We start from the raw sequence: 24,088 nt of genomic DNA, 5'->3' as shown, positions 1-24,088 counted from the left end.
CATAAAAAGCAAAGGGTACTAATTCACAACCATGTTCTTTGTTGACTAATTGAGTTAAGCTATACAGCTCCAGTTACTAGGGAGCTTTTACTGCCTTACAAGGTGCAGGTGTACCCAAAGATATCTTTAAATACATGATTTAACTGACATTTCATGCACTTATAACTTTTTAAATCTTAGAGAACAGAAGTAAGACCACAGAGGACTTTTATTCTTCAGTCATGTATGATTTGAAAATTTAAAGACTCATGATTCACCTACCTTTAAACTTCTATGGGCATTTTTTCAAATTCAATTTAGCTCACAGGCTGAATTTTAAGGGGGGAAATATGTTCAAGAGCTATAAAAAATCGAGCTGAGCGAACCATAGATAAAATGCTTTCCCACATTCACCATCCTGTTTTTGCCCAAGACCATCTTTCCTTTTTATTTTTCAACTGAGAATATAAATTTTATTACATTGTACATACCCTTTCAATAACATGAACAAAATATTCTGTTGGGTGCAGATGTATTCAACAGTAGGAGTTCTTGTACCAATTTGTCTTCTGAGAATATTGTTGAAAATTTGAGCCACATCTTTTTTGCCCTATTAGGAATACAATCATTAAAACATTTACCTGACTAAACATTAAAAAGCCCATACACCCTCCCAGATACACTCAAATCAAGGCATTGAATTATATTTAATTATGACCGAATATATGACCTTAAAACATTCACAGACATTAAATTTTATTTATAATTTTAAATTCTAAGTTTTAATAGTATACTATTTTTAACCTGAGCAATGTGTTGACAAAGTGAAATCTCACTACATATAATTTCAATCATTCCTCTCAATCATGCTCAGATATGAAAAACAAAACCTTGCTCTATGTTTACAATGTTCAGGGACCTCATTCCCACCCAAATGGAAAAAGCGGCCTAAACAGGATGCTCGTGTTGTAAACACTACACATATTTCCCTTTTATAGTGAAGAAAGGAGAAAGTGTATGCTGCTAATATAAAATGAAAGATTTCCATAAGAAGCTGAACTTTAATGGTAAGTAGATACATGCCCCTATTAAACTAGGCCTACTTAGTAAAGACTATATAGATTAATAATGAAGGTCCTAAGAGTCACATAATGTAGTAGTTCAGAGGTCAGAATTACACCACTGTACTTGACTAAACAAAATAGACGGACATTACCGCTCTACAGTAAAACTGAAAAGCTGCATAAGAAAGTAACAAGAGCAGCACTGGATGGCAAGAGATGTTTCAGAATGGCCACTTGTGAAGAGGCTGACAAGCCTGCAGGAGAGATGGAGTGAGCGAGAGCTTTCCAGTACCAGAGATCACCCTGTGGCCCACCTAGGTCGGGAGCATTTGCTAAGAATCAGTCTCAGGGGCACACACTTCTTTTAAATTTGTGTCTCTAAAGTCCCAAATGAATATTAAATTTGGTGTCCAGGCTGGGGACTGGGATGGGTGGATAGAGAAGGAACTAGATGTTCCAGTGCATTCCCAACATTGCAGAGGAAATAAAAACTGTTGTTGTTGAAATTTGATACACTATTAAAAATACATGAAATCAGCTACATAAATGGAAATATCAGTTCTACTTGTTCTACAGGATAGAAATAAAACTTTATTCTCTTTTATTATCAATATTATACTGGAGTAACCTATGAACCCACCCTTATATCCTTCTCCAAAACTGGATCTGGTTATATTGTCTGCTATTTTCTCCTCTGGTTTTGCAAGCACCTGAACAGACATCCAAACACTCAAGGATGATAGACACTGGGGCTTTCACAAAGCACACCCATAATAAAGAACCAAAGAATCATGACCATGCCGGAGCCCCTCAGTACTATGTATATGTGTGTGTGTGTGTATATATATATATATATATATATATATATATATATATATATATATATATATATATATATATTATATATGTATATACTTCTCAGACTGGTACCAAGGGCCATTATTCTCACTTTCCCTGACTAAATAACATGGCATGATCAGCTGTGTAAGTTTGGGTAACAATCTCAAAAGTATACCAGAGCTCGGCAGGAGATGCAAATGGGTAACGCAGGGGAAAAGCAGGCTGCGCTGTCTGCCACACACCCAAGTGTGGATCTCCTGCTTCAGCTGAGGGGCCATGGAGGACTACAGGCCCCATGTTACCAGAGTCCAAAGTTTCAAGAGAAGCCAGAAATTCAAAATTGTGTATAATACCTCCTGCTATTTAAATGACATCCGAATTTAAACATTTAAAAGCCGTGCCAAGCAAAACACATACGATTTCTGCTGTAATGAATTCTCAACAGGTAAAAACAAAAACCAAAAAAATAGCCACCATAATGATGTTCTCAGAGATCTCATCTACCTCTAAAATTCTAACATTCTAGGTCATCTTTAGATTGTTTATTCCTTGAGAACCAAGGGCCCGTGAATTATGTAAAACAGCAGCTGTTAATTACAGACAACCTAAATAAAAGGGCACAATGAATACCTAAGAACCTCCCTGTATGATGTGGTAAAATAAGGGGAGAAAAGCCTGGGACACCCTTGAGTTCCTGCCCTGGCTCTGCTAACAGGAGCCAGTGTGGGCACGCTTATAGGTTGGCAACCCCTGAGCCAGGAGCCTGGCAGGAATCCTCAGATGTTTCAAAGAAGGGAGGCACATGGAAAAGGACTATGAATGGGGTGCTGTTGGTGAAAAGTAAGAGACTGGTTTCTTACCTCAAAGTCAATGAGCTGCAGGTCCGCCACCAGGGTGCTCAGAAGCCCACTATTATACAGTTCTTGAGCGAGCTGTGCCACTGCTTCCGTCTGCGGCTCTTTTTCATTTGTGCCATAGAGAATTTCTTTCATGGCAACCAGATTTTTGGAAACTTCTTCTGTGGCCTGATTTTGAGGGAGAGGAAAAAAACAATTCATTTTTAACAAACATATATAGCACACCTACATTTGTTAAATATCTTCGCTATGTACTCATGGACCTATGTACAAGCACCAAAAGTGGACAAGCCCAAGATGCCCTCAGGAGCTTAACACTGTGCATGTGTGTACACATGTGTGGGCCAACACACATGCTCAGCAGGAAAAAACAGAAGATTCACATGTACACTTGAACACTGAAAACAATATTATGATAGAAATGCAATGGGAAGAAAATACTCAATTCTGCATCAAATGGGAGGGAAACAATAAGGAAGAGGCACATGAGCTGACCCAGAGACTGGAGACACCGAGCAGCAAGAACTGGGGAAAAGGAGATTTGAGGGGCAAGAACTGGTATGAGACAGGCATGAGGGGGAGGAAGAAGCACAGGGTCTGTTAGAGAAAAGGTGTGGAGCAAGGGAGTGAGAGCAGAAAATGAAGCTGAAAGAGGCTTTGAATGCAACAGTAAAATATTAGCAATAAATAATACGTCACTTCTGGCCAAGATGGATGAACAGGGGCCAGATTTTATCTTTCCTCATGAAAAAGACTAAAACATTGGAGATAATTATGAAACAATGAGTTCTAAACATTGAAATTCAGGCAGTATAGGACAGTGACCTCTGAGAAGGGAAACAAATGAAATGAACCTCATAATTGCCCAAGTTGACTATCAGGAGGGAATTTCCAGGCTACATCACAGGAAGAGGAAGCCAGGCAGAAGAGGGGGCCTCCATGAATTGAGCTGAGCTGAGATGATAGAGCTGCGCATCTGCAGAGGCCAAGGAGACTAGTATTCACAGCAGGGCAGAGTACTGTGTCTTTAAAAGGTAATTGGCTGTTTAAAGCATAAATAATTGTATTCTAAGGTTATGACACATGCAGAACAAAAACATGTGGCAACAACAACTCAAATGTGGGTAATGGAGTATAGTGTTGTAAAATTTTTATATATGAAGCAGAATAATATTTCTTGAAGACAGACTTCAATAAGTTCCAGTTATACACTCTAAGTCCTAAAGGAACCACTACAAAAAAAACAAACAAAACCACCAAAGAGTTATAGGTAATAACAAAGGAAACTCAAGTAGAGTTCTAAAGATAGATGAAAAACATAAAGGCTATAAAAAACTATAAAAGTCAAAGTATTTGTGAACAGAAATCAACTTCAAGAAGATTAGTAATACAGATTCACAGGACACAAGCATTTCATGGTACCTAAAGAATTATCTAGTTCCAAGGTACTCCCTTCTACAATCTTCTATCCTCCTTACCAAATAATCACATTGCTTCACCTTAAATATTTCCAGTGTCTGCAGTGTTAGCAGATTCTGGAACCAGGTAGCTGTCAGAAAATTTTATGAGATGAACACTGCCTCACTATAGTGTCTGCTAGTCCTGGGGCTGCACTGCAGGGCAGGCAGTATCCTAACTTCTCTTCCATAGAAAGGCTCCTCTTGAAGGCAGCTTGCCCATTGCCCCTAAATAGTCTTCTTCCAGGAAACCTCTCAGCTTCTTTATCCTCCTAAGAAAGATAGTGCTAATGTTCCAACCCTATCTAAAATGGAATAATGCAGAAGACATCAGACCATTTTCCTACTAATGTCACAAATATTAATATGGCCCAAGGCTACCTTTAAGAATTTTTGCCATTATATCATACTAGTGACCCGGTGCACAGATTTGTGCACATTGAAAGGAAATTAATTAGAAGGTGGCCGGCGGGGCGGGACTGGGCAAGAGGAGCTGGGCACACCCTGGAGCCAACCTCCCACGGTCCCTCCCCGGTGTCTGCGGAGTGAGTGGGGTCCCTCTAGTAGGTGGGGGGTCCCTTGGCCTGGCCTGCGGGGATCAGGCTGAAACCGGCTCTCTGACACCCCCCAAAGGGTGCCAGAGGGCACTCGGCAAAGTTGCTATGGTACAGGGCGTGGAATGCAAACACAAGTGTGCAGTATATCAGATTCAGGGCTGACAGTGCCCCAGCAACAACATAACCCACAGCCGAAGGTGGAATCACGTGGCCCCGCAAGTAAACGGGCTCCCTCCTCTGGTTTTGGGGTGAGTCACCCGAGAACCACTGCTGCTAAGTCAGTGCATGTGGTCAGTGTGCGTCATAGCGACCTGTCGGACAGTGGGAGGGACACACAGCATATTAGCCTTTCATATATATATATTTCATTCAAAACCAGATCTTTGAATGACAATACAATGAAGGCTTTAACTCTTTTGACTATTTAATTTCATTTCATTAACAGTCCAGCATTCAACATTGTGGAGGTATTTCTGGATTTGGAAGGAGATCCAATATACTAGCTATCACTCTTCTGTTTGTATGGTCTGAAAATCTGATAGGTATGCTTCCCATGGCCTCAATCATTAACCAAAATGTTGAAAAGGAAATAACCATAAAGGAATCATTATACCATTGAATCATTATGTTCTTTTCAGTAACTATCTATTTACTAATAATCTTTGGGCATGGCCACTCAACCACTTACATACGCCTATTTCCAAATCATATTCAAGTGGCATTTTGTTAAATACTTTGATAAAATAAGAATAACTATCCCTTCCACACTTTCTGAACATAAGAAAATGAAATAAAGTTAATTTGGCAAGACCTTTTATGCTGACATCTACTAACCACTATTTTCTATTCTAAGTGCTTATAAATCCTCCTCTTAAAAATCCCATTATGAAACCTTAATCCAGTGGTTCTCAACCTTCCTAATGCTGCGACCCTTTAATACAGTTCCTCATGTTGTGGTGACCCCCAATTTCATTGTTACAAATTGAACATAATTAAAACATAGTGATTAATCACAAAAACAATATGTAATTATATATGTTTTCCGACAGTCTTAAGCGACTCCTATGAAAGGGTTGTTCGACCCCCAAAGGGGTCGAGACCCACAGGTTGAGAACCGCTGCCTTAATCAGTCTCAATGTTAAGCAGAATCTTAACATTTCCAATCTGCTGTTACTACTGTATTTGCTAATGACTCAGCTTTCTGACAGTGTGTCAACCAATATACAAATTTTCAGTCTGACCGGTGTGGCTCAGTGGTTGAGCATCAGCCGCTTGATTCTGGGTCAGGGCACATGCCCAGGTTGTGGGCTCGATCCTCAGTAAAGAGTGTGCAGGAGGCAGCCAATGGATTATTCTCTCTCATCATTGATGTTTCTCTCTCTCTCTCTCTCTCCCCCTCTCCTTTCCTCTCTCTGAAATCAATAAAAACATTAAAAAATTTTTTTGAGTATCCCAGATTGTACCTTTTCTGGGCCAATAGATCAAATCATTTATCAATAGTAAATGTTCTCTTAGCCGAAACCGGTTTGGCTCAGTGGATAGAGCGTCAGCCTGCGGACTAAAAGGTCCTAGGTTCGATTCCGGTCAAGGGCATGTACCTGGGTTGCGGGCACATCCCCAGTAGGAGATGTGCAGGAGGCGGCTGATCGATGTCTCTCTCTCATCGATGTTTCTAACTCTCTATCTCTCTCCCTTCCTCTCTGTAAAAAATCAATAAAATATATTAAAAAAAATAGTAAATGTTCTCTTAAATCTAGTTATATGTGCTTTTTCAACTTAATTTTACTAATCTTCATTCTTAAGATATTCTCTTTAACAGGGAAGAATCTGACATTTAGTAGGTTTTCTGAGTCTATTTTCTGTTGATTTTACACCAGTGACGCTAAGTAGTAGGCCTCAGTCCCCAATGCTTCTCTGGCTAGATCAAAGTTTTGAGGCTCATAGCAATCCTTCATATGCCTCACTTTATACTCTTCTCTGAAATCATATGATTTTAAATCTAATTTAGATCATATTCTAGGCTCTCTTCTGAGAGCAAAAGATGAATAAGGAGGAGGAGGGGTGAGTGATAGGCAGAGTATGGGGTTTCTTTTGGAGGTATGAACTGTTCTAAAACTGACTGTGGTTATGGTTGCACATTATGTGTGAATAAACTAAAAACCACTGAATTATACACTTTAAATGGGTGAATTATATATGAGATGTCTCAACAAAGCTGTTTAAAAAAACAGGGAGGGGGGAAGCAAGGAAATAGAAAGCTAGTTGCGCTAATTCTGAAATGAAAGCCCACCTGAATTCACATTTAAATCCCTCACCTTACCTTTCCTATCGCATACATTGTGGGTGGGGAGGAAACACCAATGGAATTCCCTCATCTGCTAATGAGTACACTCATCTACCCATGTTAATCCTCTCTGCTTCTGGACTCCATCTATCTCCTGCCTTCTCAGAACTCATCCTGTCTGTTATCTCATCTTCTAATATAGTCAACTTCCCTCTCACTTGATTTTAAATGTGATCAAGACTCCCATTAACAAAAGCCAACTCTCGAGGAGAAACCAAGATGGCAGCATAGGTTAACGCCGGAGATTGCTGCCCTCGAACAACCACTTCAGAGATATAACTAAAGGACAGAACTGACATCATCCAGAACCACAGGAAGGCTGGCTGAGTGGAAATTCTACAACTAGGAGGAAAGAGAATATCATACCCAGACTCAGAGGAGGCGCAGTGCTGAAGTGAAATACTCAGGTGCGAAGTGTGCGTGCGGAGCGGGCTGGCGGCGGAGGGCGCAGTTGTTGTTTTCAATCGGGAGGGAGTTTCAGACTCTGAGCTCCAGATCCGGGCGAGTCTCTGGGGACCAAGACTCAAAGGGGAGAAGCGGGACTGTCTGGCTTCGGTCGGAACTCGAAGGCAGCTTTCTCTCTGAGGTTTGCAGCCATTGCTGGGACTCTGAGAGGCAGAGCCCCTGGGGAAGGAACTGAGAGCAGCCATAACTGCTTGCTCCGCCTGCCCTGTAGATCCCCAGGGACCCGCCCCGCCCAAGCCCTGCACAGAACCATTTGCCGGATAGCCTCAGGCAAACGCTAGATTAGCACCGCCCTAGAGATCCAGCACAGAAGCCCTCCCACTGCAGACACAGCTGACTCTTATAGCCAATTAGCCTGGAGGTCAAATCACCCCCGGTATTGCCAACATCAATCAAGGCTTAAAGACAACAAGACTGCGCACAAAGTCCACTAGGGGGTGCACCAAGAAAGCATAAAAAATGCGGAGACAAAGAAACAGGACAAAACTGTCAATGGAGGAGATTGAGTTCAGAACCACACTTTTAAGGTCTCTTAAGAACTGTCTAGAAGCTGCCAATAAACTTAGTAAGGCCCTCGAAAAGACTGGTGAGACTGCCGATAAATGTAGTGAGATCCTCAAGAAATCTAATGAGACCCTCGATGTTGTGATAAAGAACCAACTAGAAATTAAGCATACACTGACTGAAATAAAGAATATTATACAGACACCCAACAGCAGACCAGAGGAGCGCAAGAATCAAGTCAAAGATTCGAAATGCGAAGAAGCAAGAAACACCCAACTGGAAAAGCAAAATGAAAAAAGAATCCGAAAATACGAAGATAGTGTAAGGAGCCTCTGGGACAGCTTCAAGCGCACCAACATCAGAATTATAGGGGTGCCAGAAGATGAGAGAGAGCAAGATATTGAAAACCTATTTGAAGAAATAATGACAGAAAACTTCCCCCACCTGGTGAAAGAAATAGACCTACAGGTCCAGGAAGCGCAGAGAACCCCAAACAAAAGGAATCCAAAGAGGATCACACCAAGACACATCATAATTAAAATGCCAAGAGCAAAAGACAAAGAGAGAATCTTAAAAGCAGCAAGAGAAAGAAACCCAGTTACCTACAAGGGAATACCCATATGACTGTCAGCTGATTTCTCAACAGAAACTTTGCAGGCCAGAGGGAATGGCAAGAAATATTCAAAGTGATGAATACCAAGAACCTACAACCAAGATTACTTTATCCAGCAAAGCTATCATTCAGAACGGAGGGTCAGATAAAGAGCTTCACAGATAAGGAAAAGCTAAAGGAGTTCATCACCACCAAACCAGTATTATATGAAATACTGAAAGGTATCCTTTAAGAAGAGGAAGAAGAAAAAAAAGGTAAAGATACAAATTATGAACAACAAATATGCATCTATCAACAAGTGAATCTAAGAATCAAGTGAATAAATAATCTGGTGATCATAATAGAATCAGGGACATAGAAAGGGAATGGACTGACTATTCTTGGGGGGGAAAGGGGTATGGGAGATGCGGAAAGAGACTGGACAAAAATCGTGCACCTATGGATGAGGACAGTGGGTGGGGAGTGAGGGCGGAGGGTGGGGCGGGAGCTGGGAGGAGGGGAGTTATGGGGGGGGGAAAAAAGAGGAACAAATGTAATAATCTGAACAATAAAGATTAATTAAAAAAAAATCAAACTCTCCTTTGACTGTATAACCCCTTCCTAGTCACTGTCCCCCATAACATCTACCTGTTTGCTATAGTCCACATCTTTTTCCTATTCACTCTTCAATCCAAATCCATGTGGCTTCTACATCTAGTTACCAATGCCATTAAATACAATTTCCCGTCTTCATTACATGTGAGCTCTTGGCAGCATTTGCAGTTGTTGATTACACCCTTCTTCTCAAACCACCCCTCCTTTGTCCTCAGTGACTCACCACTACCCTAATTTTTTCCTTCCTGTCTCCCTTTTGGCTCAGCCTCCTTGACTAGACCATTTAAATATTGGAATTCCTCAGGGCAGGGTACAAGGCTCTCTTCTCATTCTATCTTCTCTCCCTAAGTGATCTCACCCACACCCACAGCTTTAATTAACATCTCCATGCAGACGCCTCACAGATTCCTATCTCTAATCCAGTTCTTTTACTAGTACACCCAGCAGCCTACTCAAAATGATTCCACTTGGATGTCTCAAGGTCCCTCAAAACTAACACATCTAAAACAACTCATGATCTTGCTCCAAGGCCTGGTATTCTTCCCTTGTTCCCTATTTCAAGGAGAGATACTACTATTGATGTGAGTTATACATGTTAAAAGTTAGAAATCATCCTCAACTCTTCCTTCTTCCCTACCTGGCCCCAATATCTAATTCATCACCAAGTCCCCCTAATCCATCTATTTATCTCCCCACCCCGACCATCACTACCCAAGTTAGAGTCCCCATAACTACTACCTACTTGGCCTACTAAGTAGCCTATTGACTATTTCCTTGAATCCCTTAGAAATCACTCTCCACAATACACCTACAATGATCTTTTTATAATGCAAATATGATTGTCATTTCCTCTGCTTATAATGCTTTAATTACTGACTGCTCTTAGGATGAAGAAAATTCCTTCTTAACATGGCCCATGAAAGCACTCATGGTCTGATCCTACCTCTCTGACCTTACACATGCACTACAATTTCTCCCTCACTACCTATTCACTACTACTCTGGTCACATTGGTCTCCTTTCAGAATCCTTGCACATATGGTTCCCTATGCTTGGAATGTTCTTTGTGACCATATCCTGCCCCACCTCCTGGCCAACTCCTATTCTGCCTTCATTGCTCAGCTCAATGATCACTTCCTCAGAGAAGTCTTTCTAGGTAAATTTTATCATACATTCTCCTACCACTATGTACTTCTTCATAGTGTTTCTCCAGTTGTATGTAATGCTGCTTTACCTTGTAATTCTCAATTAATGTCTGCTTCCTTCTGTATTCTATTAGGAGCCCAGTGCTTGCAGGTGCTCCATACATGCATGAAGAAGGGTTGAACATCAGCATACTTGATCACTGGGATATAAAATCCAGATGTAAAGAAATGTGTGACACTGTAAGTCAATGAATTCCCCCCAAATGTAGTGCCGATACAAGGACCTGAAGGTAGGACACCTTGAAACCTCTTATCAAGAAAGTTAAGGGAGACTACCTGACAGAGTTAAGTGGTAAGCAAGGAACCTCCCTGTGTTCTTATAGGAAAACCAGTTCGGTATTATAGTCTGTCTATGGGGAGGGGTAAGAAGAATACTTTCATCTTTCACTTGCTCTATTTTAGATTTATTTGAATGCTTTACAATTCATCTTTTGCTTTTTTAAAAAACAAAAAGATAAAGAGAATGAGACAAATAGAACAAAGTGCTAACTATGTTGTACTAATCTCATTTCTACTTCTGTTTCATCCCCATAAGACACCCCCATAATTTTTAATATTTCTAACAAGTAACTAAGTTTATGTCTATACTAGAGGCCTGGTGCACAAAATTTGTGCATGGGTAGGGTCCCTAGTGGCTGCCAGCTGCTGGCCAGGGCCTTCCTTTATTCTATGCCACCCCCTGGTGGTCAGCGCACGTCATAGCGAGCAATCGAACTCCTGGTTGGTCAAACTCCTAAGGGGACACTTTACACATTAGGCTTTTATATATAGAGACTAGAGGCCCGGTGCACAAAAATTTGTGCACTCGGGGGGGTCCCTCAGCCCGGCCTATGCCCTCTTGCAGTGTGGGACCCCTTGGAGGATGTCCACCCCAGTGGGGACCCTCACCCCATGGAGGTTTGGCCAGTCTGGGTGAGCGGCTGATGGCTGTTTTCAGGCTGGCCACACCCCCTTTACGGTGGGGGGGTCCCCACTGTGGTGCCTGACCAGTCTGGGTGAGGGACTGAGGGCTGTTTTCAGGCTGGCCAAGCACCCTGGTGATGTAAGCTCCCAGACTCTCCTTTTTTTTTTCTTTCTGAGATTTATTTACCTTCTATAATTGAAACTTTGTTGCTTTCAATGGAGCTCAGAGCCGGCTCCTGCTCACTCCAGCTCCGTGGCCATGGCTGGCTGAAAGCAGGTATCTGGGGTTTATTTACCTTCTATAATTGAAACTTTTTGCTTTCAGTGGAGCTCAGAGCCGGGCCACGGCAGGCGGGGAACCTTGGCTTCCTCCATCACCGGAGCAAGCAAGCCTCCTGCTCACTCCAGCTCTGTGGCTGCCGGCCGCCACCTTGGTTGGGTTAATTTGCACATAGTCGCTCTGATTGGCTGGTGGGCGTGGCTTAAGGTGTAGCAAAAGTACAGTCAATTTGCATGTTTGTCTTTTATTAGTATAGGATATGTAAGTAGGTCAACCTTAAAAAAGAGTACCACAAATGATGCAAAATAAAAATCTAAAGACTGGAATGGGTCTTAACAATAAAAAGCCTGACTCAAATTATTCGGAAATAGATAATAGCAATGGGGACAAGAGGCTTCCAAACCTGGTCATTTCCATGGTTAGTTACCATTTATAAAATAATCAGCAGCATGATATAAAAGAAAAACTAAAATTCTTCAACTTTATTATTAGCAGTTCTAATAAGAGATTAAACTCATATTTCAATAATTTTTGTACCCCATTACATGAACAATTACAAGTTGATTAAACAAAAGCTTTTAAAAACTGTCCAAATATTACTAAAAGATAATCAGAAAAACTTAAGAAGTCAATTATTTCACCAGAAAAGGCAATGCAGCAAGTATTTATGGGCTGAAGATGCCACACACAGAATAAAATTGAACTTGTTTACATTTGACCTGGTTCCCTTCACCAGCATTTACACTAGTCACCCCATCCAGTCCCCCATCTCTGGCCTGCCTGTATCATGTCAGTATGGTCTCTGCCTCTCTGACCACATCCTCCTTATCTGTCACCTTCCTGCCTGTCCCCTTACACCTACCGAGTCAGCTATTCACACTTATAGCTCCTCCAAACACTGTATCCTTTTCAAGCTGCTGAGATCATCGTGTCACCTAATCCACTGGGCACCTAATACCATGTTACCTGTCCTGCTAAGACTGCATGTTTCAGCATGCAGTTTTCTCAGCTCCAGGTTTCCTGATCCCTTAATCAACAATGGATATCCTTTACTAAAAACTTTCCCTATTTAGGCTCCCAGGTTCTGAGCACTGTACAAAAAGTGACGCACCTGAGCACACTTGGTTCACTGAAATTCATGCTGTTCGACTGCCTTCAATTCAGTCAGAAACATTCCTTCAAACTGGACTGATTTAAAACCAGTAACTCCTGGTAGCAACTATTTCAAAATTGCTCCACTTCACTCAGGAGATGTTAGTGTCTGTCTCTCTCTCTGTCTCTCTCTCCTCTGTATCTGAACATCTTCCTTTACTCCTTCCATATTAAGACAGATGTCCCATCGAAAACATCCCTGGTTTCCTCCATCTGTTGTGATGCATTTCTGTCACCCTCTGTTTCAACCTGGAGACACACCAGAATCACTTGGGAGACTTGAAAAGGAGATGCCCACTCATCCGAGAGACTTATTAGTGATAAAAGGAAAAGGAGTACTTATACAGAGATGCCACAAGAGCCACCAGATCAAAGTGAACAGTAACAAGACTATTGGCCTCAAGTGCCTCCTGACAGCACACACAGGGACATCATCACTTCCCTGGTTTTATTGCCCAAAAGGCATCATCCTGCATTGAATCATGAAGAACCTCAGCCAAATGCAAATTAAGGGACATTCTATAAAACAGTGCTGGAGTATGAAAGGCAGAGACAGAGAGATTGTTTCAGATTAAAGGCAACTAAGGAGATGTCACAACTCAACTCAAGGTGTCATCCTGAATTGGATCCTGGTCCAGAAAAAGGATACTAGTAGGAAAATTGCTGAAATTTGAAAAAAGGTCTATGGATTAGTTAATATTACTTGGTCAATGTTTTTCCTGATTTTGATCATTTTACTGTGGTTATGTAAAATGTTAACATTTGGGGAAGCTGGGTGAAGGGTACTCCTTTTGCAACCACTTTATGAGAATCTGTAAGGATATCCCACCATGTTAACAACAGTGGTAATTTCATGTGGAGTGGAATGAGATGAGCTTTATATTTTCTTTATACTCATTTGTATTTTCTAAAGTTTTTAGATTTAGAAATCAATTACAACTATTAGGCTTAATGAAGAAAGCACAGATCTCCTGCACACAAAAACACTCCTGCCTCCCCAACACACACACAATCCCACATTACCTAGAGTGTTTATGAAAAGAGAAAGAGGAAAAAGTTGAAAATTTCAGCTTCCTCTCCCTCCACTGAATGATTTCAAATAAACAGAGCTTTGGCAAACAGATGCTGAAGTAAGAGAGAAAGAATCTGATGACTCTTAGGTTTTGAGCCAGAGATATAGAGATAACATTTTTAAACCAGTCAATCAAGAAGAGAGAGACCAATTTTGGGGCAGAGAAAATAAATTCTGAGTTGAAATTTTAAGTTAGAAGTGATGCCACAGTACGGAATCATAGCATCTTAAGTGTTGAAAAAGATGCTAGAGGTCATCTAAATCAGTAGTTTTTAAGTGTTTTTTGGGTCACTGATATCCTATTTTCTACTCCTGCCTGCCACAATTTTTTCAAAGAAAAAATCTTATGTAGAATCCCAATAAACAAATTAGAATAAAGTAAAACTGAAAAAGTGAATGAAGGGAGAAAGAGCCCCTGGAACCTGTTTCCCTAGAGTACTCTTTGCATTTTTGTGGAACATCAAGTTTAAAAGCAAAACATATACTTTCCCTGCCTGTCCCCATTTCTAACCAAAATAAGAATTCCTGCTATCTGTCTCATGAGAAGTATCATGCTTCTCTAGATAAGTAGGTAGCAAACTTGTGGGTCATATGGTCTCTGTCACAACTACTCAACTCTGCAACTGCAGCAGGAAAGCAGCCACAGACCACAGGTCAATGAATGGGATGGCTGTGTTCCAATAAAACTTTCTTTACAAAAAACAAAACAAAACAAAACAAAACAAAAAAAACTTTCTTTACAAAACCAGGTAATAGGCTGACTTGGTCCACAGTTTATTGACTCATGCTCTAGACAATATTTGGTGGGTAGAGAAGATAGGTCAAAGAGTATGTGAACCTGAAATTAATTGTAGACAACCATCAAATCCTCTCAATTGTCCCTCAGAAATCTACTCTCATATCTTGCTTCTCCTTCTTACCCTTAGCTTTCCTTGTCACCAGAGTTCTCTTAGCAAGTTCGTCTTCTGCCATTACATCCATCTTCCCAGACACACTTCTAATCTCATCTCATCTCTGACTGAAACATTGCTAATAGGAATGTAAAATGGCACAAGACTCTAAGAAAAGAGTTTGGTGGTTTCTTAAAAAACTAAGCAAGTGCTTACCATGTGACCCAAGATAGCATTCTTGGGCATTTATCCCAGAGGAAGGAAAACTTAAGTTCACACAAAACTGGTATAAAAATGTTCATAGTAGCTTTATCTGTAATAGTCCAAAACTGGAAATAGTCCAGCTGTCCATCAGGTGAATGCCTAACCACACTGTGGTAAATCCAGAAAATGGACTACTATTCAGCAATCAAAAGGAATTATTGATATACTGCTTGCATGGGTCTCATGGGAATTAAGCTGAGTGAAAAAAGCCAATCTTAAAAGGTTACCTACTACATGATTCTATTTAAAAAACATTCCTGAAATAACAAAATTACAAATTAGGAGAACAGATTAGTGGTTGCCAGCAAGGGTTAGGGATGGGGGGGATTGGGGGGGGGGGGTAGGAAACCAGTGTTGCTATAAAGGGATAGCAAGAGGGGGGCCTTGTGGTGATGGAATAGTTCTGAATCTTGATTGAGGTAGTGGTTTCAAAGAAACCACATAGCTATCACATGATAAAGCAGGGTAGAGGCCCTCTCCCGACTCATATACATCAATATATATAAAAGGCTAAGCCACCATCTGACCATCTGGTAGGTATGATATGCACTGACCACCAGGGGGCAGAAGCTCAATGCAGGAGCTGCAGACTGTGGTGACTTGGTAGCAGCGGTTCTCAGGTGACGCACCCTGGAACCAGAGATGAAGGAGCCCGCTTCCTCACGGGGCCACGTGATTCCACCTTCGGCTGTGGGTTATGTTGTTGCTGGGACACTGTTGGCCCTGAATCTGGTTTAGTGCACACTTGCGTTTGCATTCCACACACTGTACGACAGCAACTTTGCAGTGCCCTCTTGCACTCTAGGACTCCTTGGGGGATGTTGGAGAGCCAGTTTCGGCCTGATCCCCACAGGTCTGACTGAGGGACCCCTGCTCACTCCGCAGACGCCCTTAGAGCCACAGAGCTGCCCCAGGTGTGGACAGCCAGAGAGGGACCTCTGGAGGTTGGCTTCAGGGCGTATCTGGCCCATCTCACCCTGCCTCACTGCACCAGCCACCTTCTAATTAATCTCCTTTCAATGTGCATGAATCCGTGCACCGGGCCACTAGTCCTATCTAATAAAAGAGAAAAATGGTAATTGGCGTACGACGATACCCTTTTCATTGGCTAATCAGGGCTATATGCAAATTAACTGCCAACTAAGATTGGCAGTTAACTGCCAACAAGATGGCGGTTAATTTGCATATGTAGGCACAATGCAGGGAGGCGAAAGGGAAAGCAGGAAGAAGCCGCCTTTGCCCTGCCCCCCAGCCATGATCGGAGAATCAGGTGCCTTTTCCGCCCTGGCCAGTGATAGCAGGAAGTAGGGGTGGAGCCAGCGATGGGAGCTGGGCACGGTCGAAGCTGGCAGTCCCGGGAGCTAGGGGTCCCTTGCCTGGGCCTAAAGCGGAGCCCACGATCACGGGGCCGCTGCAGCTGCGGGTCCCCGCTGCCCAGGCCGGACGCCTCAGCCAGAGGTGTTAGGCCTGGGCAGGGGCGGAGCCTGCAACCGCGGGGAGCTGGGGGTCCCCTGCCCAGGCCTGACACCTCTGCCGGAGGCCTCAGGCCTGGTCAAGGGGCCGATCCGGTGATTGGTGATCGGAGGGTGATGAGGGTCAGCTCCTCTGGCCGAGGCGTCAGGCCTGGGCGGGGGGCAGAGCCGGGGATTGGGGGGATATGATGGTCCCCTTGCCCAGGCCTGAAGCCTGGGTCAGAGGCGTCAGGCTTGGGCGGGGGGTGGAGCAAGCGATCAGAGGGAGATGGGGGTCCCCTGCCCAGGCATGATTCCTGAGCCAGAGGCCTCAGGCCTGGGCGGGGGCCAGAGCCAGTGATCAGGGGGAGATGGGGGTCCCCTGTCCAAGCCTGACACCTCTGGCGGAGGCGTCAGGCCTGAGCAAGGGGCCGATCAGGCGATCGGAGGGTGATGGGGGTCAACGCCTGAGGGCTCCCAGTATGTGAGAGGGGGCAGGCTGGTCTGAGGGACACTCCCCCCCCCCCCCCCACACACCCAGTGCACGAATTTCGTGCACCGGGCCCCTAGTATATTTATAAAACTGGTGAAATGTAAGTAAGGCCTGTGGGCTGTTCAATGTCAATTTCCTGGTCTTAATATTGTATAGTTATGTGAGATGTTACCATTGAGGTAAACAGGGTAAAAGGTAGACAGTATCTCCCTGTGTACTTTTGTGCAACTTCCTATGAATGAATAATTACTTAAAAATAAAGACTTAAAAGAAAGTAAAACAACAGAAGATTTCCTCAACTCTCTAAGTATATCTTTAGGCTGTATGCAAGGCTCTTTTCAATCTACCACAACCTACATTTTAGCCTCACTTTCCACCATTCATTTATATCTTGTCACCTCTATAAAGTCACCCTGAACTTGTCACTGTTCTTCTGAACATGCCAGACTTTATGCTGTTTCACATTCCGTTCCCTCTCATTCTTTGCTTGCCAAACACCTTAAAACCCAGTTCAAATGTCACTTTAAACTTAATGCTATCTCTGAAGAGGTACGGACTGCATCATCCTTTTGATTCCCACAAAATTATTGGTATCTCCAAATACCTGTACTATATTATATTATTTACATACTTATTTCCTCTCCTAGATTATAAACTCCTTAAAAACAGGGAAAAAATTTTGATCCATGTGCCCATCTATTTGCCCCAATATATGAGGGCACTAAAATTTCTGTGGATTCAATCAAGTTTGGAATCTTTTACAGAAAAGATTACTTGCACTGTCACTTTTTGCAAAAGACTATCTTGCTATATAATGTACACATGCAACTCAGCATAATAAAATTCCCATAATTGAGATGGGAATCACTGTATATAAAGTCACTGTTTTTAGAAACAATTTTTAAATAACTTATTTAGCAAAAATTTCCATGTTTCTGTTCACCATTAGTTTATATAATCAAATTTATTATAATTTGCATGTAAATAGTTATTACTGAGAAATGCCTCAAAGAACCCAGATTTTTTGGGGGGAGGGGAAGGTTTAAATCATTTTTTTTTTTTGTTTCTTCATACCTACTCTTTAGCAAAAGAATCAATTTAAACAAGAGCCCTCTGAATATATATACCAATCTATATGTACTGCCTTAATATCAGTTCATCCTCAAAAAACTATTAGATGACCTTAGTGAAAAAAGGAAGTTCTTAAATCAAAGTAAATTAAGATAAAGAATGTGAGATGGAATCTATAAGTAACCTGAGAAATACTGTTGGTGCCAAATATTTGAGATAATGAGAGCAAGTCTATCATCATATTAATTCCTGTATTAACTTTCAAAAAGAAGTCCTACACACACGCGCAGGCACACACGACTCTCTGTGGAAAAAAAAAAAAGTCTGAGTGTTCTAAGCTGAAAGATCATGGACTAAGAAAAACCTATTAATAACCTCTGGTGTTAAAGATTACTCTAAACAAGTTTAGTAACCATGAGTCACTGTTAAATGGTCACCCTATGAAAAGACTCCTCCCTTCCCCCTCTTAAGTATGCCAGCAAACTTACTCCTCTCCTGAAACGAGTGAATGCAGCTATTCAACACTGTGAACACACACATTCACAGTGATGAAGGGAACCAAGTGTGTGCTGAGCGAGGCAGCCATACCTTCTTTATATAGTATGCAGTGGGCAAAGAGTGTATAAATAGCCACTTTGTACACCAGACCTGTGTGGCTGTCAGCAATAAAAGAACAAATTCCACCCCACCCAATTTCACCCTCATACCCCAAAAATCTAAAAATAAAAATGGTAAGATAAACCATTTTTTCCTAAAGGTATGAAAAAAGTAGTTTCCAAATTATTTCAAAAAGGTGTGGCATAGTTCCTAAGGGACTAATCTATTTGTATTATACATAATTCTTTTAAAAAATATTTTTATTGATTTCAGAGAGGAAGGAAGAAGGAGAAAGAGATAGGAACAGTAATGATAGAGAGAATCATTGATTGGCTGCCTCCTGCACACCCTCTACTGGGGATTGAGCCCGAAACCTGAGCATGTGCTCTTGATCAGAATAGAACCCTGGACCCTTCAGTCCACAGGCCGACGCTCTATCCACTGAGCCCAACTGGCTAGGGCTTATATACAATTCTTTTTTTTTTTTTTAATATATTTTATTGATTTTTTTACAGAGAGGAAGGAAGGAAGAGAGTTAGAAACATCGATCAGCTGCCTCCTGTACAACCTCCTACAGGGGATATACCCGCAACCAAGGTACATGCCCTTGACGGGAATTGAACCTGGTACCTTTCAGTCCACAAGCCGACGCTCTATCCACTGAGCCAAACTGGTCAGGGCTATATACAATTCTTAATATGGCAACTGTATACCATATAAAACAAGTACACCAACATATTACAAGTAAAGGAATAAACACTCAAATGTTGTATTATCATTTGTCTATAACATCACAGGAAATGAGAAGCTGCCCATAGATATAATGAATAAAGCAGAAATAGGCATTACTTTACTATAGGTTTGGCAGAGTCAGGAGTGAGTACCATCTCTGAATCTAATATGATGGGTTACCTAGGAAACAAAAGCTTCCTTCATGAGGATTATGAGAATAACAACAGGAAACTATTCTACCTCAAAATAAGATAGAGGACTATTCTCTATGAAGGCACCTTGCAAAATATAGTGTATCAATGTAAGAATAGAATAACCATGCAAGTTTCAAATCTTTCTGCAAGACCTGAGTGGTGACCTATCCACACCAAGACATATCCAGAGACAGGAAATTTGCTATCTACCAAGGAAGCCAACACCCACCTATTATTTTTCCTAATATCAAGAAGAAACTAGACTCCCTGCTTTACTTCCACTCACAGGTCTTAATTCTACCTCCTACCACCCTCTGCCACCTCCCCTTTCCTCTTATTAGATGGTGCCCTAAAAACATTTTACTAAGAGCTCCAGGGCTCAAATTTTATTCTTCTGTATTTCACATCTCCAGTTCTTTCAACTATTTCTCATGGTAGACTTTTGAATTTCTGTACCAGCCTGGTCACGCCCCTCTCAACCCACTCGTTTCTCTACACCCTCAAGTATGGACTTGTCTACACAGAGAGGCTGTTCACTTTGGATTTAAGTAGTGTATTTTTACTGTATCAACCTAGGCTTTCAATAGCCTTTCTGGGGGATTTATTACATGATCTATTCACAGGGCCAATATCTGTGCTTTTCAAGCTATCATTCTCTCAGTTGGTACATGGGTAGTCTTCTTACTCTTTACTGAGTTACAAATGACATGCAACAAACCACACATATTTAAAGAGTACATTTTGATAAGTTTGGACTTATTTACATATCCACCACCACCACGATTCTTCTGTACTCCATTTACTCCACCAACTCCACTCTAACCCTCCACATCTCTGCCAAACCCAAAGCAACTACTGATGTACTTTCTGTCATTATGGTTTCCATACAGTTTTTGTATAAATGGAATCACACATTATGTACTCTCAAGTGTTTGGCTTCTTTCACTCAATATTTAATTATTTGAGATTCATTCATGCTGTTGTGAATAGCAATAGTTAATCTATTTTATTGCTGAGTAGTGTTCCATACTATTGGTGTACCCCAACTGGTTTATTTACACACCTGGGCTCTTTCCTGTTTGGGACTTTAAATTACAATTAAAGTTGCTATGAATATTTATGTATAAGTCTTTGTATGGACATATATTTCTTAAAATGGCTAGGTATGTATAAGTTTAGATTTTTAAGAAACTGCCAAACTATTTTTCCAAAGTGATTGTATCATCTTATGTTTCCATCAGCAGTTCCAGTTGTTATGCATAATCACCAATATTAGTATAACAAGTATTTTTAATTTTAACCATCCTATTGGTGTGTAGATAACTCATGTTTTTTCTTTGAAGTTCCCTGATGATTAATATCTTTTCACGTGCTTATCTGAAATCTGTGTATCTTCTTTGATGAAGTGTATATTCAAATTTCTTGCCTACTTTTTACTGGATCATTTATTTTCTTATTAAGTTTTGAAAGGTCTTTAAATATTCTGGATGCAACCTTTTATCAGATAAATGCTTTGCAAAGATATTCTATTTGTGGTTTATCTTTTTTATTCTTTTAACAGCATCTTTTGAAGAGGATAAGGTTTTAGTGTAGATGAATTCCAATTCATTAATTTTTTTCTTTTATAGAGTATGCTTTTGGTGTCATGTCTAAATATCCTTTGTCTAACCAAGGATATTTGGTTAGCAAATATCACAAGGCCACAAAGATTTTCTCCTGTTTTCTTTCAGAAGCTTTATAATTTTAGGTTTAACTTTTAGTTGTGTGATCCATTTTTGAGTTCATTTTTATGTATGGCATGAGGTATGGGACCCCCCCCCCTTTTTTTTTTGCATATGTGGCTATCAAATTGGTTCAGTACTAATGGTTAAAACAACTATTATTTCTCCATTGAACTGCATTTGCACCTTTCTCAAAAGCTTCCCTTACATATGTGGGTTTATTTCTGGATTCTCTATTGTATTACACTGATCTGTATGTCTATACCACACAATTTTGATTACTGTACCTTTATATTTCTTGCAATTAGATGGTGTGAACCCTACAACTTGGTGTCGTCCCCCCTCCCCCCAGCTGTTTTGATTATTCTCGTTCTTCTGCATTTCCATACAAATTTTAGAAGCAACTTGTCAATTTCTATAAAGTGTGCTGGGATTTCAATAAATCTATAAATCAATGTGGAAAGAATTGACATTTTAACAACATTGAGTCTTCAAATCCATAAACAAGGTGTTATGGCCCACTTATTTAGGTCTTTCATCTCTAGTGATATTTTAGTTATCAGTGTATAAGTCTTTCACTTCTTTTGTCAGATTATCCCTAAGTGTTTCATATTTTTTGATGCTATTCCAAATGTGTTTTTTAAAATTTCATTTTTGGGTTTTTCATTGTTATTATACAGAAATATGATTGCTCTTTATATACTGATGTTGTAACCTGTAACCTTACTAAATGCACCCTATTAGTTCTATGAACTTTTTTAAATAGATTTTTTTAGCTTTTCTATGTAGATGATCATGCCATTCACAAATAAAGACTGTTTTTTAATTCCTTTCCATGCCTTTTATTTCTTGTTCTTGTTTGACTGCACAGGCTAGAATCGCCAAGTACACAATTGAGTAGAAGTGGTGAAAGTGGACATTCCTATCTTATCCTTGATCTTGGAGATAAGCGATTCAGTGTTTCACTGTTCTGTGCAATGCTACTTGTAGCATTTCTGTGGATGCACTTTATATTACGGTGAGAAAGTTCTCTTCTATTCCTAGTTTGCTGAGTTTTTATAGAAAATGAAGGCTGTGGTTTTTTATTCCCCCCACGTCTACTAATGTAATGTCAACACAATAAATTACACTGACTGATTTTTTAATGTTAAACTAGCCCTACATTCTGGAAATAAATTCCGCTTGGTCATGATGTTATTATCCTACTGTTAGATTCAATTTGCTAATTTTTTGCATCTATGTTCATAAGAGGTATTAGTTTATAGTTTTATTGTAATGTCTTTGGTTTTGGTATTAGTGTAATCCTGGCCTCATGAAGTAAGGTAAGAAACATAAAAATTTTCTGGATAAGTTTGTGTAGAAACTGTGTGATTTCTTACATGTTTGGTAGAAATCTCTAGTGAAGCCATCTGTCTCTAGCTTTTTCAGGATGGTATCCTGCAACAGATCACTGGAAGCTAAGAGTAATCCAGTAATCAAATCCACTGGGTGTAATTAATCATGCAACCAAAAAAAAAATTCCTGTCCTCTGAGCATCCTGAAGTACAGAGGGAGTTAATTAATGAACACAAAACTGAAAGCTACTAGGACCAACAGGACACACCTCTTGAGAAGGGTCATTTATCTCACTGCTTCTGTGGATAGTAGCACTGAAAGGGAATGTGATACTTGGCCAGCATCATAAAATTCAGAACATACCTGGCTATGATATTCTCTTACTAGCCACAAACTCAATATACAAATCATTACAATATTCCAAATACCTGTTTCATCCTATTTAGTAGGAATTAAGAAATCAGCACGAATCCTAATGTGACAATGTTTCATGTTAATTCTGCTTTTACTCCATTTTCAATAAATACAAAGTTATTGAGCCCTGTCTTTGGAAGGCTTATATTTTAACAGGGGGAAGAAATATTAAACAAACACCATTAAGTACATTAAAAATGTTAAGTGCTACATAGGTAAATAGAGGAAGATCAGTGAGAGCAGGAATGTCAGAGGGCAGGGCTGCATTTTACACAGGGGGTGGTTGGGTCAAGCGTGACACTGAGCAAACACTTGAAAGCAATAAGGGAGTAAGCTGGGGAAGAACATTCTAGGCAAAGGGAATTGTCAAATGCAAAAACTTAAAGGGTGTGACTAGAGTGCGTGATTAGAAAAGGAAGCCAATGTGAGGAGAGTACTAAGAGAAGGAATCATTGAGGCCATGGGCCAAGGGTCGGCATTTATTTTTCTGTAAAAGAGCAGACAGTAAATATTTTAAGCTTTGCAGGCCACATAAGTTTGCATTATTCTTCTTTGCTTTTTAAACCAACCCTCTAAAAATGTTAAAACCATTTCTAGCTCATGAGCCTTTACAAGACAGGCCTAGGCAGGATTTGCCCTGTAGAACTTAGTTCGAGCCTTTGTATAAGGACTTTGACTTTTACCCTGAGAAAATATCATTTGATTCATGTTTTAAAAGACCAACCAATTAGAAGATCAATACAGTAATCCAGAACAGAGATCATGACAGCTCAGACTAGGCTGGTAACTAGGAAATGGGGAGAAGTGATTAGATTCTGGCTTTTTTATTTTTCCTCCCAGGTAAAGTGGATGGATTTGCTCATAACTGGACTTGGGAAGTGTGAAAAGAGTCATAGATGACTCAAGACCTTGGCTTGAACAACTAGAAGGATGGAATTTCATTAACCACTAGAGGCCCAGTGCACGAATACGTGCACGGGTGGGGTCCCGTGGCCTGGCCGGCAATCAGGGCTATCTCGCCCAGTACCAATCGGGGCCGGC

At 40.8% G+C, this 24,088-nt stretch overlaps 1 protein-coding gene across 5 annotated transcripts in view; it reads right to left on the bottom strand.

The window, feature by feature from the left end:
• CAB39 (calcium binding protein 39) overlaps positions 1-24,088 on the bottom strand; it is an 81,076-nt gene that overhangs the window by 17,987 nt on the left and 39,001 nt on the right. For all 5 annotated transcript variants that reach the window (XM_059703486.1, XM_059703483.1, XM_059703482.1 and 2 more), the window contains 2 exons: positions 2,744-2,908; positions 471-589 (listed from right to left, as the gene is read on the bottom strand). In XM_059703486.1, the coding sequence (XP_059559469.1) occupies positions 471-589; positions 2,744-2,908 (284 nt within the window). The remainder of the gene's footprint in view (positions 1-470; positions 590-2,743; positions 2,909-24,088) is intronic.

The sequence above is a fragment of the Myotis daubentonii genome, chromosome 7 (genome assembly GCF_963259705.1).
Source record: "Myotis daubentonii chromosome 7, mMyoDau2.1, whole genome shotgun sequence".
NCBI classification, from domain to species: Eukaryota; Metazoa; Chordata; class Mammalia; order Chiroptera; family Vespertilionidae; genus Myotis; species Myotis daubentonii.
This window is presented reverse-complemented; position numbering and strand designations above follow the sequence as displayed.